Here is a 12,547-nt window from a genome sequence, read left to right on the forward strand (position 1 = left end):
TCATGTAGAATGTTCTCGTGCAGAGTGGTTCATGCGTATTGACAAGAAAAATGTAATGAGAAACTAAATAACTTGGCCATATGTCGCCCGTGTCCCTCTTCTTCCTAGGGCCCAAGTTGCTATGAGCTATGCTAATATGACAGCTGAAATGCATTTCAGCCGTAGTGTCTGTAATATGCTATGTATGTATCTACCTTACAACATCGAATAAAGAAAGCAATCAAAACCAATATCCTTCGCCCAACCATGTACCATTTGTCTTGTCTCTCTGAAATGCCCAAATCTGCGTCTGTGTAAAATGCCTTGTCGTCGTGCCGATGCTGTTCATGTGTTCCTAATGGTCGCTGTACCAAATGTGGTTTGCTGTTGAATCGTGCCAAATCTCAAGGATATGTTGATCTGGACGATCTCGGCGTAATGCGAGAATCGCTAAATAAGATGTCGGAAATCAAAACGATTGAAATTGTTTTTTTTTTCTTTTTTCTTTTTTGTTCCTCGTACAATCAAATTAAGAAAATGGAAATACAAAACCTGTGAGGCGGCAGTGAAAAGGGGCAGACACATTGACATTGGTGGACGGGCTGTGCATCGGCTAGCAGCCGTCCGTTGAACGCCGTGCTACCGTGTTACCGTATTGATGTGGTCGGCCATGTCCGTTTATTGCTCGTCGACAATGTCCTCCGTGCTGGGCTGCTGTACACGTTCCTTGTTGGCCTTGGCTTGCTCAAGCAGAAGGAGGCATCGTTTCTTCAAAGTACAATAGCCGTAGCTGTATGTCCCTCGTTCGACCATCTGGGCCTGAACAACCTTCCACTTGATTTTGGCGTCCTCGATGGGCCGGTTCTGAGCGTCGGCCTGTTCGCCAGCGAACTGCAAGACCAGTGCGTCCGCCAGTGCGTCCCATTTCGGCTTGCGCACGCGCATCTCGGGAGGCTTGGTCATGGTGCGGTAGCGACCGCGGAGGGTGGACTCGTTGATACTAAACTCGCCGCTCTTTTGGATCTTGGAAAAGGTCCAGCCCGCCTCGCGATGCTTTTGCATCATGTATTGGTCTTCCTGCTGCCGGCGGGGATCGCCCTGGCGGCTGGCGTCGCGACTGCTGGTTTTCTGCGGCGGTCCACTCCTGTTCCGGTGGCCGCCGCCACGATTGCGGCCGTTGCGGCAAAGCGGAGCAGGGTTGTTCTCAGGAGGCGTCATGGCAGTTTCTCCGGTAACCGTATTTGCAGTTGAACTCGGGTACGCGGTGGCCCTGGCTGACGTGGTCGAGCCGTTTGTTTCTGTGGACATCATGGGCAGATGCTGGCCAGCAGTGAATGCAAGGCTGTTGCCGGCGACATTGGGCGCATTGCCGTGGTCGTTGCTGTAGTCGTGCATGATGCCATTGTGGCTGCCTGCAAACGAACTCGGATGCAGATGCGGTGGGAGAGGGGGGTTGGGATAGTGGAATTGACTCTGAGCGTGGGCCTGATCGTGTGTGTTGGCATTGTGGGCTTGATGAACGGGCATCATGGGACCAAGTCCTGGGTAGAAGAACGGGTCGGCAGTGGGTACGTGGACGGCACGGCCCAGTGGACCAAATTGGTCCAGATGCGGTTGAAGATGGGGATAAAGATGTTGAGGTAGATTCGCTTGGGCCGCTTGGATGAACTCGATGTTCTGGAGAGGGACATGGGGCTCAAGGGGGCCGTGGACACCGTGAGCATGCTCAAACTGCTGGCTATCGATGGCCGGTTCCATGTTAAGATCAGGCGAGTCAGCATGGACGTGGAGGTCTTTGGGGGATACCGTAGTGCTCGCTGGGGCTAGCACCTCGACGTGCTCGTGAATGGGAGTCGAGACTGTGAGGTTCCGGCCGGCGGCGTTGGATACGCTGTCAACACTTGCCGTGGTGGTGAGGCCCAGCGTGCTGTCCTCGGTGTGGCTCAGAGGCAGATTCTCTGCGGCGCTGCCCTGCTCAGTGGCTTGCTCGGCCGGCGGCGTGGACGACCTGGCCGGTGGAAACTGGAGATACTCGCTAATGTCGAAGTGGTCGGCGTCGACGTCGGGCTCCACGGAGACATCTGCCAAGCGGGAGGCTGTGTCCCTGTCCTCGGAGGCAGTGTTCACAGACCCAGCGGCCATCTTCGGCCTCTTGATTACCGGCTCGGCAGGAGCTGTGTCCTCGGTGTTATCTCCAGGATGCGACCGTTTGTGGGTCTGATAGGGCAAGGGCTCGGCGCTCTCCAGATGGAGCGGGTCAGGCAACAAAGCGCGAGGAAGACTGAGAGGTGCGTACAGCGACGGGTGCAGCTCGTGGTCGTGATCGTGATTGTATTCGTGATGCACAGACGACTGGGCGGAAAGACAAGAAGCCATGGGCTGGCTGCGCATGCCTTGCCACTCTTGGCTTCCTTGGTGCTCCATCGGGTACGCAGAGTGAAGGATGGGGGACGGCTGCATGGGCACCGTGGACAGCTGATGATGAGAGGCGCGGCGAGCCATGCTGGGGCCCTGCCGGGCGGTTTGCTTGTCGACGGCGTGGTTGACAGACGTGTGGCAAGGATCACTGCGAGCTGGGGCATTGGTGATATTGTGCTGCTGGCTGGCAGAATGAACGGGTTCAGACTGCGCCATGTAGCCAGTGGTGGCCAGAGAGAGGGCGTTGTTGACAGGGAATGGATGCTGTCCGTTATATGCACCTGGAAAGCCATATATATGGGGCGTCTGTTCGTTTGCAAGAAGGAGAGCGTTTGTTAGTCTGATGATTCTTTGGCAACGATGTGGAGACTGGCCATTGATAGAAGCAGACGTGTAAGTCTGACACGGGTGGAAAGATTGGGAGCATGGGACGTGGGACGACAGAAAGAAAAAGAAGAGAGAAAGAAGGAAAGCAAAGGGAGAGGTCGTACCATAGGATGGACGGCGCCGGAGAGGCCAGACATGTATGAAGCAGCCGAAGCTGCACTTGCTGTGCGCATCATGGAGATGCCCGAGCCAGACGAAGAGAGGCCAGCAGCCATGAAAGGTGGCGTGTGGAATTGGTTGTATAGTTCCATCCCAAAGCCATTCCATGGCACTGGAGCAGTGTGAACATTCAGGTTCGCGTTGGGCATGACGTGGGAATGTTCAACAGGACCACAAGGCAGACCAGGCAGCGTTTCAACGCCGACCTCGTATGCGCCGCCATCCTGCATTTCTTGTAGATACATGGAGTTCCCCTCGTCACCGCCAAAGAAGCTGGTGTTCGTTGAGGCGGTCTCGTGAAAGTGCGGCTGCTGCTGCTGGACGGATTGGTGAACGGCCTGTACATACTGCACGTCCATGTTGACGTCCAAGCCGGCGTTCATGTTGTTCATGCGGGCCTGCTGGGTGTCTGAGACATCCGGTTCCTTTGTTAGCTGTTGAGGCCCAATTTGTGTTGCCTCAAACGTATTGTCAAAGGACTTGCGGGAGGATGGATCAACATGGATCAACATGGATCGATCTGGGACGGTGTGGTGGAGAAACGTCTTGTCTCAGGGACACGACGGCAGACCGTTCAATGTTCAAAAGGGCGGCGGAGAAGGACGGAAAACACGTACCAGGAGTGGAAGACAGCTCCATCGACCGACCGGACGAAGGCGATGGAGGAAGAGAAATCGTCCTGTTCGGACTCTGCGGATCGTGCGTTAACATGTTGAGTGGGACAAGACGTTGGCAATGTAGAGAGAGGTCTAGAAAAGAGGGAAGAAAACGGCAGGACGATGGCAACCGGTAGGGACAATGTTCAAGCCGAAAGGATGAAGCTTTGTCAAGACCTGTGACAACAGCGTATTCTAGTAATGATGTGGAAAGATATAAATACGATGATTGTAATGATGTGGAGCGTGACGGGGAGCGTGACGGGGAGCGTGACGGGGAGCAGGAAGTGCAGTTGACAGAGATGGGAGCAGGCTGAGGTTGGAAAATCAGAATTCTCGACAAAATCGAATGACGAGAAAGGAGAGAAAAGTTGAGAAAGGTGAGAGGGAGAAAAGGCCAAAAAGGCCAAATATATGGAAAGCAGGAGAAGGCGGACAACCAGCGAGAAATCGCCAGATGAGGAAGGAACCCAAAGAGGCAAGAGGCAGCAACGTTTTTTGGTCTTTTGGTCTTTTGGTCTCCAGGGAGCATGGGCGTTGAGGGACAGATGAGGAAGGAGCGCATGGCAGCCGGGGAGGACGAAGAAATCGGGGCTAGAAAAACAATAATGAAATACAAAATAAAAACAAAGGAGAGGAACATACGTGCTCTTCCAAGTGGGCCATGTCGTGGCGCCCAACACGGCCCCGGACATGGACGCTCTCGTCGAGCCACTGCGCAAAGCGGCTGCTGTTGGCCAGCGTGCCGTACGTGGTGGCTCCGGTGGCCTGGGAGTTGTTGTCGTCTTCGCTGTCCACCAGCGGCAGCAGACAAAGGCAGTGGTGTCCGTGATGGGCGGACGGAGGCATGGCAGAGGACGGCGACATCGTATGGTGGTCACCCTGGCGAGGCGGCGAGAGACGTGACGCAACGGATGGGCAGCTCGTCTGCGTTGGGCGGGTGCGAGTCACCTGGTGATGCTGCGGCGGCGGCTGCAGTGTATAGACAGGACGGCAAGGGGCCGGTGGTGCGGGCAGACCAGCCGGCCGTGCAGCACACGAGAACGACCTCGACGACGACACTGGCTGCGTAGAATGGGAACAGGACAGAGAATGGACCATCTCGTCGCCAGAGACGTGGGCTGGCGGAAGGGCAGCAGAATCGCCGTGGCGTGGCAAAACTGATGTGTGACCAACAGCGCGGTGAACAGCACGCGGGTGAACAACAGAAGTGTCTGTTTCTTTGTGGCACTTTTGTTCCTGTTTCTTCTGCTGCTCCAGCTCCAGCTCCAGCTCTTTCTCTTGTTCTTGGTGGAAACGGCGATGATGCATCACCACATGGTCACGATGGGGCTGTCCACCATGCGACTGATGCTGTTGGACTGGCATCGGGCGCGGATCGCAGTGGCAGAAAGCCTCTCCGCGGATACGACAGTACTGGGACTGCATATTGGCAGCAAGAGACGAATGTTCAGGACCTGGGGAGAGGATGGTGAACTCTGTGCAGGCTTCACTGAGAGGTACCTTTGTCTCCACTGTAAAATGGCGGTAGCCCAAGTACTGTTATGACTCGCGGCGTTTCTGTGCGTGGTTGTTGTGTTGCACGTACAGCTTGGGAAGGAGCGATGCGGGTTTTCGCTGTTGCCCAGTTAGTATATGGAAGGCACACAGGTTGTTTCTCTGTTTATCTACTTGTGCACGCGCAGGGAAAGGACGACCCAGACACACAATTCGACAACACTGGAGAGCCATGCACATACAATTGAAGAGTTCACCGCTTGTTGGGTGAACAACGCTGGGCGTCAAAGACGTGGAATGCCGTGTCGGTGCGATGAATGTCTATGGGGTGACTGCCAGAGCGGCCGCAGTTAGCAAGTAAGTTCGTCTGTGTGTCATGGAGTCGGTGAAGGAGGGACAGCAAAACTGGACACAGAATATTAAACATTGGTTGAGCACAAGTTGGCGTACCATAAACTGCAGATCTCACGATGGGGAGGTTCTTGCACAGAAGGCTGACAGTGTATCTCCAAACTCTGGTTGCCTCTGTGCGGGTGCCCGTGGTTCAACAAAGAGAAGGCAAGAAGACGCTGGCAGTCACGAAAGAGGACAGGGCTTGGACGATGTAAGAGACGGTGAAGCGATACGATAGAATTGTGCTAACAAAGTGTGATAGACAGTAACTGGACGGGATCTGGGACGACGAGAAGTTACAGTGTCGACGATTTTGCACGTAAAACAGACAATAGGAGACGAACAATAAGGGCAGATGAACAAAGAGAATATGACAAGAATACGACGAGACTTTCGACAAAGGAGAGGGATGATACGTGAAGCGCAAAGGAACGTAAACAATGAGAAGACACAAGGGCAAAGAAAAGTTCGAAACGAATGAGGTAGGTGAAGGAGGTTGGCGAATGTGCATTGTTCGTGAACAAGATGGACAGAGGATGCCTTGCTCCTTTATAGAATGGAATACAGCGGATCCAGTCGACATTGTCTTTCGCCACGGACACAGACTGAACAGGACAGAGGCAGGGTCAGAGGCAGGGACAGAGGCAGAGACTGATCAGACACGACCCTCCGTCTCGCCTTCTCTCGTCAACCACAAGTGCCTTCAGAAGGACGCCTCTGTCGGCATCCTGACTCTGTGATTGGCTCGTAATATATCTCATTCTGCTGTTTCGGCCTCTTGTTGCTTCCTCTTGCTTTCCCTTGCTGTACCTTGCTTTTCCTTCCCAATCTGGCCCCGTCTGGCCCCGTCTGGACTGGTCCTCCCGGCTAAGGGCGTGACTCCGGTCGCCGCGTCTGTGTGCAACTCTTCGTATTGTCGTTGGGGCAGAGAGCAGACGCAGAAAGAACTGCACAGGAAAATGTGACAGAAAGAGAGACGACGGAGAGAGGACGAGTCGTCAACGGCAAGTGGAGTCAGCCTGTTCTGTGGAAGATGCACAGTAGCACGAATTATGGCAGGAGTTGCAGGAGAGGCAGGAGAGGCAGGAGAGCAGACGAGAGCAAGGACATAAGTGTGCGAGGTGAGGAGGGAATCGACGGGGAAATGCTGGAGAAGGGAAGGGGAAAGGGGAAAGGGGAAAGGGGAATCGAGGAGTCTGGGAGACTGGGAGAGGAGGGACTGGGAGAGGAGGGACTGGGAGAGGAGGGACTGGGAGACTGGACGGAGAGGGCAACGGCAAAGATCCGTCAGACACAGACGAGAGACAGCAGAACATGACAGATCAAAGTGACACGCAGAGGAGGCAGAGACAAACAGAAGCAGAAGCCGCTGCTGTGGACAACTGCCAGCGTTTTGGACCATTGTGGGCTGCAGTGGATGTGCTGAAAGACGTGCAGTGGGCTTTCCGTCCTTGCCGTCGGGAGGCAACGAAAGTGGAAGCGATGGCTGCTGGGTTCTCGACCAAGAGATGGGCACAAATGTGAGGAGTCGCTGGGGACGGTGAACAATGGTAAAGTGATCACACGACGCCATGGACAAGAAAGGGTGGACCGTGGAACAGTAGCAGCAGAATACCATGGGCGTGAGTGGTGGGCGATGTGGAGGCGAATGGACATGAGAACATGTTCTGGGTCCACGTTCTCCAGGGGCTTTGTTGTCGACTGCTCTCGACGTTCTCGACGACGGCCGGAACGATACAAAGACAGCAAAAAGAAAACAAAAGAATGTGACAACTGACACAGGCAACGCAAACGTGCCAGACAACAAGAGACAAAGACCAACGACGACCGCAAGCCTACGGCACTCGTCTCTGCCAGGCTCCTGTCCGGGTTCAGCCAAATTATGTGCCGTCTGTTCCGCGGGACGGGCGAGACGAGGGATGGCCAGACGAAGGATGGCGAGAATGGACACAACGGCACCGCATATCACATTTCAGGGAGCGCTCGAGGAAAAGTGAGAATACAAAATAGAGACAGGTCAGTCGAGAAGCGAGACATTTGTTTGCAGCCGGCCTCGAGTCCAAACGTCGTTGCTGCGAGGGGAGAATAAACACAGAAAACAGTGGGAGTACATGAGTATGGGATACTTTTAAAGAGCGAATGCACAGCAAAACAGCATAAAAACAACACGATGCACAATGACAATACACACTACACAATACACACTACACAATACACACTACACAATACACACTACGCAATACACAGTCCACCACAAAGGACCCAGCCAGACAAAGGTGCGGCACATCGCGGACCACGAACGCGAAAAGGCTGGACCGATGCTTGTCTCCGCACGCTCTACGCTGTCGCCCACGCTTTCGTGCGTCTTGGTTCGGGCAGGCAGAGCAAGGGGACAGTGGCAATCGATGGATTCTACAGATGCGATTTGACGTGGAGCGTGCAAGTACGTGCTGTGTGTGCGTACAGTATATAAGAGGAGTGTGCAGTGCAGCGTATAAGTGCAGCGCGCCATTGGGTCTAGAAGAGTGCAGTTTGACGTGCATATCTGCATCCTGTGCGCCGTACTCCCTTTGCAGATATGCATATGCAAAGCATGTCACACAGACGACGAGCACGACAGACACCCCTGGCAAACGTACCACAGCACGGCGCAGGCTCTGCAGACTGTCTGGCCGCCGTGCCCAGCAGGTGACAGCGGGCAGGCACATCTGTTATCGGAAAGGGGACGATTCTGAGCAGGAGTGTGAGAGGTATGGAGGTGCCACGGAGCAGGGATGAATTATGACAGAAATATGACAGAAACATGACAGGAATATGACAGGAATATGACAGAATGGGACTCACGGGAGCCGACGGCCCTGTTATGATACGTCAATTTTGCGAATGTGCGAATGTGCGTCTGTTGTCTGTTGCCTGCAGTCTGTGGTCCATCGTCGGCTGTCTCTTGTCTGTTTGCACGGTCATGCGGGCAGGCAAAAGGCAAGAAGAAGAAGGAAAAGACAAGGAAGGAAATAAAAGAAAATGACCGCCGACCTATTTAGGGGCAGAGATCCCGAGGAACGGTCCGTGGATGCAATGCAAAGGAGGGGTGTGCCGATAAGGGCCAGAGTGGGTGGATGCGCAGCAAAAACGTCGACGATGGAGAGAACGAGCCAAAGACGGGCCAAAAGTCACCAAAAGGCCCCTATGACAAGACGCAGTTCTGCGTGACAAAGTCTGGACCGCGCGTGACAGCAGCGATCGGCAGGCAATACTGTACTGGCCCTGCGACTATACCGCTTCTCGTTCCATGGCCCCTTTGTGTCGTTGACCGTCTTTTCCACTGTTGCATCGGAGCATGCGTTCTTTGTCTTGTTCCCTGTCGACTTTGTCTTTCCGTAAACGATGAAAATGGCTCTCGTCGTCTCGTTCCATTGGCATTCGTTCCGTTGTGGTGGCCTGCATCAGCAGAGGCGTTTTGTGCCGTCAGCTTGTAAACTGGCCAACTTGCATCTCGTCTCTGTCCTCGTCATCCCTGTGCATCCCGGCCCTGTTCCTACCCAAGTAGCGGTCGGGGCCGCAATTGACGTTGCAGCAAGCCGCGTCTCTGCGGTGGAGGGCACGGAGGGCACACGCCAGAACGGCCCCAAAGTCGAAAAACCGACGAAAAGCACACCAAATCCTACTATAGACAGGCCCTGGCCCGCATATACCGTTGCACGTGGAGTCAAAATGGGTTCTTTCCAGGTTGCTGGGAGCCTTAACAAGCTGTCTTATTGCGCCGGAGAACGTCCAGTGCTCCCCATCGTCTACCCAAGTCCTTGGTTCAACAATCGTCGGTAGGATTGGGGTTCGGGCAGCGAGAACAGCGCAACAGCAGCGGTGGAAATGGGGTGGATGGATGGGCGGGCGGGTAGCCAAGATGGCCATGCCACTGGGAATGGGCGAGATGGCGATGAAGATGTGATGAAGATGCGATGAAGATGCGACGAAGATGAGCAAAGCAACGGTGGCACTGGGCAATGGGCAATGTGGACGTGCGGACGTGGACGTGCGGACGTGGACAATGAGGACAGGACAATGACAATGAAGACAATGACGGCCCACGTCAGTGGACAAGACGACACAGCGTTGCATCCCACGACGAATGCGCCATACGAGTTCGGTTCGTTTGCAGCAGACGACCAACACTCGACGCCCGCCACGTCCAAGGGCCTCTGCTTCTGGGCACACCCTTTTCTTGTCCTCGACGTTCTTGGCAGTCTCTTTGTTCGTCCTCGTCGTTCGCCGTCCAGCACGGGAACTGCTTGCTTTGATGTGTTGTCCGTCCACTGCCCATTGCAACATCGGAAATGCTCCCGCGGCTCCAATAGGCCAGCCGGCCCCTGCGACTTTCTTCAGATGTGATGTATTGATGGACGACAGACAGACAGACAGGCAATGAGGAAAAGAGGAAAAAGCGACGACGATCACCGACTGTTCTGCGCCTGCATCGTTGCAACGGTAGAAAAAAGCGGTGGACCATGACATGCATGCCGAGGATGGCCGGCAGCGACAGTGGCGAGCACGACAAAGACGAGAGTGCCGAGAGACGACCACGAGCAGCCTGGCGGGCACGAGAGGTCGGAAGGAGGAGTGCCCAAACTGGACGGAGAAACGACGGACGCCAGGACGAGGCTCCAACGCCAAAGCCGCCAAGTATACAAATATAGTCAATTCGCGCTGCAGAAGCAGAAACAATATCGTCATTATGACCAGCCTGCTTCATAAGTGTCCCCTGCTGGCCTGGGGCCCTGCTCGACTCTGGACAGCCGGACCCCCTGCTGCGTCCCCCCCTGCTCGATTCTTTGACAGCGCATCGCCCTTTACCCTTCTGGGCCCTCCCTCGCTTGTTGATAGTCGCCGACCTGGAGCATGCATGTCATTTGTCTCGTTGCCGTTGCTTGCTCTGCGACCATTTTTGGCATTTTGACGTTTGACCCCCACACACTAATGCTTCTGGTCAATCGTACCGCGCACTAACGCTTTAGTGGCCGTTGAAAAGAAGAAGAAAAAAAAGGAAAGAAAAAACAAACTGATGACGGCAGTTTGGCTGTACGATGCACGACGCTCGACGCTCGACGCTCGACGGACGACGTACGACATGGTCTTGTTGGGCATGGAGCCAGCGTGCCTTTTGACCGTCAGTGGCCGGCCGGAGTACGGAGTGCGACTTTCCACGTATGACAACGAGGAGTCCAAGCGGAGGATTAAGCATATTTTCAAGACGGCCACACTGGGACACAGCAATACGGAGTAGACGTCCTCATCTTGCTTTGAGGGATACCCGCTCAGGCTCGCACAACGCCTTGTCCTCGGACCATTGACTTTGTCTAACGGCACACCCGCGGTGTGCACGAAACGTTGTCTTGCCTTTCTTGTCAGCGCGTCCCCTCCATGTCGCCATGTCGTATCACGCTGAAGCACAGATTCATACTCCCAACCCATTTGCGTTCTTGCACATGCGGTGGGTGGGTTAGCATAGTATAGGTGGTTTGTCCGGGATGGTCTTTGACTGCCGCGGGCACGAGGGTGTGATGCTCAACTAACATTTGTAGAAAAGAAAGAAAGAAACATGACAAAAAGGACAAAAAAAATAGAAAGAAGAAAGAAAATAGAAAGAAGAAAGAAAATAGAAAGAAAACACAACGCAGCGGCCGCAGACACCTCTCTGGGCCCTGCCCCATGGCCATCCTGGCTCCCCGTGGGTGGGTACCTGGACTCTTGTGCCTGTGTCCCCGTGTCTTTCAAGGCCCCTCTGTGTCGGGCTCTGTGTTGCCGTCTTCGACACCTCGTCCTCCTGTCCTCTTGTCAGTTGTCATATGATGTGGTCCGTGTTCTGCTGGCAGCACAGATACACAAACAAAGACATAAAGACACAAATACACAAGTACACAAACAGAAAAGAAGAGATACGGGCGTCTCGCGTTGTGTTTGGCCAGACAGAGGACAAGACGAAAACGCCACGACGCAGTTGTTGCGTTTGACACCCGTGGACGACTGTCTGCTGACACAGACACGGATGCATCATGGCTTCTGCCCTCCCTCGTTCCTTGTCCTCTCTGCACATTCCGAGAAAAGCGAAAAGCGATATCTGATACCGAGAGAGTGGGAGAGTGGTCAAGCATGGAAGGGAGACGGGAAAGAGGAAGGAGACGTGGTGGTGCCCGCTGTGCCGACTGAGCCGAATGTTCTAAAACAGGCATGTTGGGACGATATTCAACAGTTTCTTTGACAGATGCATGTTCATCCAGATGCTTTGAAAGCCTAGTCGTCAGGCGTATAACCACAATGGACTTGTTCATTGCAGAAGCCAATGACAAGCAAAACGATCCATCTTTTACAGACTTGGCCATTGTCGTCCGAGACTCTACATCTGCCGTAGAGACCAACAGTGGAGGAATGGTCTTGGTTCCCGTGTCGGCTTGGTCTGTCACATTTCAGATGCGCGCACGTCGCTGCTCGTGGCTTCCGTTCCGTCATTCTATTGCACGGCCGCGGTCCCATTCGACGCCGTCCCTGGCTGCGACCCGATGGTCCAAATCTATTTTCGGGATAGATTTCACACAGATGTCTCTGACGGCCTCCTTTTCCTGTTTCTGCTTTCAACCGCCCGGCTTTCTTTCTTCTTCTCCTATTCCTCCACCCATTGACCATTGACCATCGACCATTGACCATCGACGCCTTGACTCTTGTCTCGTATACTTTTCAGCTTCACAGACTGGACTGTTCTTTGAGCCCACGATCTCCTCCGCTGTGCCTCATGCTGTGCATTGCTGCCGTGCTCTCTACAAGAGCCTGTCTCGGGCATTCGCATTCGACCAGTGTGCAGGACCCAGGGGTTTGCGTTCATGCACATGGCTTTTTACATTGTGCAGCGTGCAACGGATCCTGCCTGACAGCATTCTTCTGTTGCACTTCGACTCAATAGCCCTAAAAGCACATACAGTGTTCATTTTGAAATACTGGAATAACACTGTAATGGCACTGTGTCCTAATCACGTGTACACGATGCAATGGTAACAAATCTGCAAATTGGG

The 12,547-nt window shown here is 54.1% G+C and overlaps 1 protein-coding gene across 1 annotated transcript; it reads right to left on the minus strand.

Annotated features, from left to right (window-relative positions):
• Positions 1-657: 657 nt before the first annotated feature.
• On the minus strand, positions 658-5,027 carry SPBR_06373 (uncharacterized protein; the record flags this gene model as incomplete). Its single annotated transcript, XM_040764630.1, has 5 exons — positions 658-2,661; positions 2,889-3,055; positions 3,128-3,463; positions 3,561-3,633; positions 4,245-5,027. 5 exons carry the CDS (start codon positions 5,025-5,027, stop codon positions 658-660), a joined length of 3,363 nt encoding a protein of 1,120 aa, XP_040617312.1.
• Between the last annotated feature and the right edge of the window lie 7,520 nt (positions 5,028-12,547).

The sequence above is a fragment of the Sporothrix brasiliensis genome (genome assembly GCF_000820605.1).
Source record: "Sporothrix brasiliensis 5110 chromosome Unknown Cont20, whole genome shotgun sequence".
Classification (NCBI taxonomy): Eukaryota; Fungi; Ascomycota; class Sordariomycetes; order Ophiostomatales; family Ophiostomataceae; genus Sporothrix; species Sporothrix brasiliensis.